At 33.7% G+C, this 7500-nt stretch overlaps 1 protein-coding gene across 1 annotated transcript in view; it reads left to right on the plus strand.

The window, feature by feature from the left end:
• Positions 1–7001, plus strand: part of LOC137651440 (apical junction molecule-like) — a 78702-nt gene extending 71701 nt beyond the window's left edge. The window contains exon 2 of the mRNA XM_068384665.1: positions 6556–7001. Coding sequence (XP_068240766.1) covers positions 6556–7001 — 446 coding nt within the window. The remainder of the gene's footprint in view (positions 1–6555) is intronic.
• The last annotated feature ends 499 nt before the right edge of the window (positions 7002–7500 follow it).

A 7500-nucleotide genomic window follows, 5' to 3' on the forward strand; every position in this document is an offset into this window, starting at 1 on the left:
TACTGTCTTTGGTTCCCTAAGGTTGGAGAAGGCTCCAACCATTTCATAGCAGTAGTAAGAAGAGCAACACCTTGTGTGTTTTGTCATAGGAACACTATACACATCTGACAAAAGATTTCCCCCGAGTGTCGGCGTTCTTTTGATTCTAACTGTACATCAGCCTTCGAAAACGATTATTATTATTATTATTATTAATCTACAACCCTAGTTGGAAAAGCAGAATGCTATAAGCCCTGGGGATCCAACAGGGAAAATAGCCCAGTGAGGAAAGGAAACAATGGAAAATAAAATATTTTAAGAACTGCAACATTAAAATAAATATTTCTTATATAAACTATGAAAACTTTAGCAAAACAAGAGGAAGAGAAATAAGATAGAATAATGTGCCCGAGGGTACCCGAGTGTACCCTCAAGCAAGAAAACCCTAATCCAAGACAGTCGAAGACTGAGTGGGGTGACAGCTTGGTGAAAGGGTTTGCGTATCGCTAGTATCAGGGCCACACATACTAGGTTGGTGTGCTGAGAGCGATTAGTCGAAAATCACCCGTCATCACTAATCGCACTTGCGAGCGTGCGAATGAAAACTAGCCAAATCCCAAACTTGAATCGACATGTCTGAGGCCTTTGTCCTGGAGTGGACCAGAAAAGGCTGCATTTGTTGTTGTTGAATGTCTGTTATCTTGCAACGTGGGACGTTTTTCTTTAAATGTGGTTTAAAAGTTGCTCATGAATGGCAGAGGCAATGGACAGTGACATTGCCTTATCGAGCAGGACAATGCCCTAGAGACTGACCATATATACATACAATCAGCGTCCAAGCCCCCTCTCCACCAAAGCTAGGACCAAGGACGCCCAGGCAATGCTGCTGATGACTCAGCAAATAGACTTATAGGCTTCCCCAAACACCCCCATCCTTGGCTCACTAGGATGGTGAGGTTACAGCGACCAAAGAAACTATCAAATGTGAGCGGGACTCGAACCCTAGCTGGCGTTCACCAGTGAGGGACGTTGCCACATTGGCCACCACAGCCCTAAATAAGCGACAGATTTTGCTATGTATACGCTATCAATGCCAATTATTTATTAATCGTTGGTTATTTAAACGTTTCAGTGGCATCAAGTGCCTCGGTTTTTTGAAGTGATAATTGGTCTGTGACATTTTCGCCATTATTATATTAGAATTTAGATAACAATAGAGGGATGGTTTTACTTGATTTTGTTATAATCGACTATTCAGAACTATTTTAGTCTATATACAGTATATACTGTATATATATATATATATATATATATATATATATATATATATATATATATATATATATATACATATAACAAGATTGCCTTTTGTTTGATTTTAAAGAGAATGGGAACTATGAATATTTTGTTTTTTTTCCTTTATTTTTTTATATTTTTATCATCTTATTTAGTATTTTATTCCATTCTAAAGAGCATGATTCATTCCACGTACACTCTCGTCCCGATCAAATCAGAATTCTCTCCATTTACTTGATTGAACTTCCAGATGTTTTCATCCAATTTCCTTTGCTTTCATTGCGAACTGTTTTGACAGGTCAGTCTGCATTATCCACCTTTTCATTTCTCAATCTTCTGATGCGTATATTCGTCAATCCTTCGGCTTCGTTTACTTAAGCTGTGTACGTTATGTTGTTGTTTATCAACCACTGGAATTTATAGTGATAATTTCCTTGCCTTTTTTTATCACTTTGCGCTAGACAGAATTTCTCGATGACTTTTTTATTTTGCGATTTGCAAAGCATTGCAAATATAGCTTCTGCTTTCTGCATCGTCTACAGGGCAATGTCTTCTTTCATTGTTATCATTAGCTAATTTTTTTTTTATTTTATGAATTTTCCTTCACTATTTAAAAAATGTTTTTACTGTAAATTTTTCAAACTTAAATTTCTCTTTCACTGTCAATCAATCTTTTTTGCTTCCTGCTTTCTGTGACGTTATTTTTCATAGGAATAAAACTAGCTATCTTTATTTTCATGATTATGGTCCCAAATTTCTCAAATTTTCATCTCTACAACCCTAGATGGAAAAGCAGAATACTATAAGCCCAAGGACCCCAACAGGGAAAATAGCCCAGTGAGGAAAGGAAACAAGGAAAAATTATATATTTTGAGAACAGTATCAGTATTTTAGACGTACTTTTTTAGCCTTCTATTTTACATTACACGTACCATACATTCTTCTCATATTTCTACTCTCCCTCCTTTCTAGTAGTGATATTCCAGCAAGCCATCTCACCATCATCATCTCGGTTCTTTCCAACGGCCTTTCCTCTTCGCCCAAGTTCCTGTCCCATAAAATACCAGAAAACAATCCCATATACATTGAAATTGGAATAAATACAGCAATAATACCCGTCTAGAACAATAACAACAGTCTTGTGAAGTAAACGGCACTCCAAATATTTAGCATTATGCGTTTTAAATAAATAATTTCAATGTCGTTTGTTATTTTTGGGTGGTGCCAGAGATCCATTTTATGAATCTGGCCAATTAGGACAGAACCAGGCATTTATTTATTAATTTATTTATTTATTTTTTTTTTTTTTTTTTTTTTTTTTTTTTTTTTTTTTGCCAGGCCGTGTTCGTCTGGTTCATGCTAGGAGACAGCAAATACTTGCAGGTGGATTAGAACAAAATTTCCGAAAAAGATTCTCAGACAAACAAAGTTTATGAAATTTTGAAACTTGAACATATTCCAAAAGGGAATGAAAAAAAAAGATTCATGATTTTTCTAAAGGGAGAATAAAAAAGGATATTTCCAGAGAAATCCTGTCCAATATAGCGGACAAGGATTTAAACGCAGCTAAAATTATTCAATAAAGGAATAGATAACCTGAATTCGAATATAGTATTGCTAATATTATTTGTTAACTTTCGCTGTCTCTCTCGTAAGAGTTCGCTGCTTTTAACGGAACGCGGTGTATGTTATGTACATTTAAGGTCATTTCATCGCAATGGCATCCGGTGATGGAAACGAAAGGATATTTTATAAAGCTATTAATACTTCCGATAAAAATAGGTGCAATTGTCGGGTGTATTTAGACTTTGGTTTAGATTTTGATCCATATTCAAGTGTTTAGAGAGAAAAGTGGGAGACGCTGTTATATGTGATCTTTCTCTGTGTCCTCTGTGCTGTGGTGATCCATGACTAATTCTTTGTCTACTTGTAAATTCCATGAATCTTATAAATAATCCACGCTCTAATTCATTCCTGGAAGGATAATGTTATTTTTCAAATCCATGGCATAATTTGTTCATTCATATACACAAAAGACTATTTCTTTGACATTCTAATTATTTTCCTGCATTTGCCTATTTCTTCCACATTCTGTTAATTTATATTTTTGCTTATATTTCTGTAAATAATTCTGGTTGTAAATTCCATGAATCATAGATAATCCACGCTCTATTTTATCCTTTTAAGCATGATATTCTTTTTCATATCCATGGCTTACTTTGTGCATTCATATAAACAAGTGACTATTTCTTTCATATTCTGATGATTTTCCGGCATTTGCCTATTTCTTCCTCATTCTGTTAACTTATGGAGCATATGTTAGAAGGTTTAGTAACTCTTTTCATTCTATGTATGGCTGTCACCTAAGGTACATCGTTTACTGTTCTTATATCAGATATTACGTTACTATACTCACTATGGTACCAAGGAGGTCAAATGGGGGCCATTTAACCTCTTTGTATGGTGCCCATCAACAACTACTAAATCAGTATTGATGTTAAGAAAAGGCCCCCATACTCCCATCTGTTTGAGCTTGAAAACAAGGCCCTCATGATAAACAAGGTCAAAGACAGCATTAGAATCAAGGCCAATCATACGGACTTCCTGACCACAATCCAGGGATTTCTGGATTTGTTTGCGAAAGCTGAACATCAAGAGCTTTTCTCCAAAAAGGGGTGACTTCTGGGAAAAACATCAACTGTCACTGGCACAATCCTTCTTTCAACTTTTTAATCGTGGTTGAGCTCCCTGTGGAGTAGAGACATCCACAAAGTACAGTGTATATATATATATATATGTGTGTGTGTATATATATATATATATATATATATATATTGTGTGTGTTTTAGAGTACACACACACACATATATATATATATATATATATATATATATATATATATATATATATATATTGTGTGTTTAGAGTACACACACACACACACACATATATATATATATATATATATATATATATATATATATATACAGACAGTATTGTCTGTGTAGTTTTCTACTCATTTTATTGCCTTACTATAGAAAACAATCAAGGAATTTTGCATATTATGCATCTATAGGCTACTCGTTCTTATTAAAAACAAAACTTGACAGAAAAACACTTTAGAGAAACCAACTATTTTATCATTAGTGTTTTGAAGAACACAATGAAGAACGTTGTATATTCTCTCACAACAACCAAACGTTAGTCCCTTTTAATTTTTTTTTTGGGGGGGGTATGACTGACTGTCCGGAAACAAGGTCCGGGCAATCTGCGCACGCACGCATGCACGCACCCTTTATTGCATAATCGCTTCCTTTCGTTCTCTTGTTTACCAACTTAGAGGGGAACTTCATAATTGCAAATCCTTCTTCTCTCTTTGCTTGAGCTTCCCCCTTGTTTTCTGGGCCTTGCTTACCTGGTGAGGGGAAAACTGCTTTCATTTCCAGTCTTGTTTTGCAGAAGAAAAATAGAAACAAAAAAAGATGCTGTGGCGGTTTCGCTGATGTATTTCGCAGAGGAAATGAATCCGAGCCTCTTGATTTTCTTATTTAAAGAAACATAATTTTTCAACAATGTATTTACTTAATGGATATTCTTACGTTTATCAGTATGCAAATTTACTCTCATTTATTTATTTTTATCCATATTTTTATTCCATTTTTTCCTGCGGTAAATGTAGAAAATGATAGCCTTAGCTATCACCATTTTTAACTTTCCCTAAAATTATACAACTGTTTATTTGTGATTATGATATTTCGATCTTATGCTAAAAAATTGGGGTTTTCGGTAGAGCTTGTTAAAAAAAAAACGTCTTTGATGTAACTTACAGCTTGGGAAAATAAGTCCAAAGTCTATTCAATCAGTTCTCTGGAGAGAGAGAGAGAGAGAGAGAGAGAGAGAGAGAGAGAGAGAGAGAGAGAGAGAGAGAGAGAGAGAGAGAGAGAGAGAGAGAGCGAGCCAGCCTTATTGCCTTATTTTATGTTTGGGTTCCCCCAGGTCCCTCAATATGAGGCACCTCGTATATCCACCAGAGAGTTGCTAATGCATCTTACGGTGTATTTTGCATCTTCCAGTCTTGGATGGTCTGAGAGAGAGAGAGAGAGAGAGAGAGAGAGAGAGAGAGAGAGAGAGAGAGAGAGAGAGAGAGAGAGAGAGAGAGAGATGGAGGGGGGGGGGCGTAACATGCTTTTTCAAAAGAACCATCCACCATAGGATAAATGGTCGACATGATATAATGTACAGTAACTCATTTCCGATGGAACTACATAAGCTTTCTTTAAAAGTTACCGTAAGTGAATAAATGATAAGAATAATTTTAATATTGATCAGCTAAACGAAAAACCTTATGCTTATGATTGGCAAACTAGAATCAGATTCATTGCAGGACGTTCTGGTACTAATATTCATTTTTTCGTTTTTGGTGCACAGACGTTCTATTCCTTTTAAGCTCACTTCCACGTGAACGTAATAATAATAATAATAATAATAATAATGATGGTAGTGATAGTGATAGTAATAATGATAATAATGATGATAATAATAATAATAATGATAATAATAATAATAATAATAATAATAATAATAATAATAATAATAATATTAATAATAATAATAACACCAACAGAAACATATGCTAGGTTATATATCATTTTAAAATCTTTGTTGAACAGGCTGACATAAGTCTTTTTAGTCTAAATATGAATTATCTGTTTTAATACTGTTATTTTTTTTTAAATATTTTATTTTAAATTTTCATTATTTCTTATATCGTTTATTCCTTTCCTTGTTTCCTTTCCTCATTGGGTTATTTTTTCCTGTTGGAACCCTTGGGCTTATAGCATCTTGCTTTTCCAACTAAGGTTGTAGCTTGGCTAGTATTAATAATAATGATAATAATAATAATCTGAAGATGAATTTAACCTAATAACACCAATTATACATTTCCGTTTCTGAAGAAAAAAAATCAGGATAAGATTACGGGGAAACTTGATTAACATTTCTTTTTCTCATAAACTCATAACGCCCTGCCCGAACTAACTTCTGGGTATTTGTAAAAGTTTACCGTTGCGGGGTATCGCCTCTTCTGTTTTTGTTTTTTTTTTGGGGGGGGGCGGGGGGGGGGGATTCATACCAGTCCAGAGTTAATTGGATAAGTTTCAGTGATGACTCGCATCCTCCAGTCCGAAAAGAAACGAACATCTCAGAGTATTAATTATTTGTGCTATATAAAGCTAGATGAGAGCCAACATTGAGAGTATTAAATTTTTGAGTTGTTGATAGATCGCGTGAGAATCAATATTCAAAGGAAAGAATCAATATCCAAAGGAGAGAATCAATGTTCAAAGGAGAGAATCAATATTCAAAGAAGAGAATCAATATTCAAAGGAGAGAATCAATATTCAAATGAGAGAATCAGTATTGAAATGAGAGAATCAATATTCAAAGAAGAGAATCAATATTCAATCAATATTCAAATGAGAGAATCAATATTCAAAGAAGAGAATCGATATTCAAATGAGAGAATCAATATTCAAAGAAGAGAATCAATATTGAAAGAAGAGAATCTATATTCAAAGAGGAGAATCAGTATTCAAAGAAGAGAATCAATATTCAAAGAGGAGAATCAATATTCAAAGAAGAGAATCAATATTCAAATGAGAGAATCAATATTCAAAGAAGAGAATCTATATTCAAAGAAGAGAATCAATATTCAAAAGAGAGAATAAGAAGAGAATCTATATTCGAAGAGGAGAATCTATATTCAAAGAGGAGATTCAATATTCAAAGAAGAGAATCAATATTCAAAGAAGAGAATCAATATTCAAAGGAGAAAAATAGCGAGCTTTGATTGACGAGTTAGATGATGTCACAAATAATCTCTCGGAGATTTTGATTGTTTATAATCGTTATCGTAAGTTCGGAAATAGGAAATAAAAAAGAATAGATCGAATGATCAGTCAGTATGTTGGCTTCTGAATTGTCATTGAAATAGTTTGAAATTTTAACTGTATTCCTAAGGTGTGTTGAAAGTTTCAACAACATTTTGGTTCTTATATGGAGCAGCTGTATTTCCTCTCTATTCAGAGCATTACTCATTTTTTAAAGATTATTTTGGTCATATGCTTATTGTTATTGTTATTATTATTATTATTATTATTATTATTATTATTATTATTATTATTATTATTATTATTACTTTTTTTCTATGTCTTTCCACTGGGTGGT

This window comes from Palaemon carinicauda, chromosome 13 (genome assembly GCF_036898095.1).
Source record: "Palaemon carinicauda isolate YSFRI2023 chromosome 13, ASM3689809v2, whole genome shotgun sequence".
Classification (NCBI taxonomy): domain Eukaryota; kingdom Metazoa; phylum Arthropoda; class Malacostraca; order Decapoda; family Palaemonidae; genus Palaemon; species Palaemon carinicauda.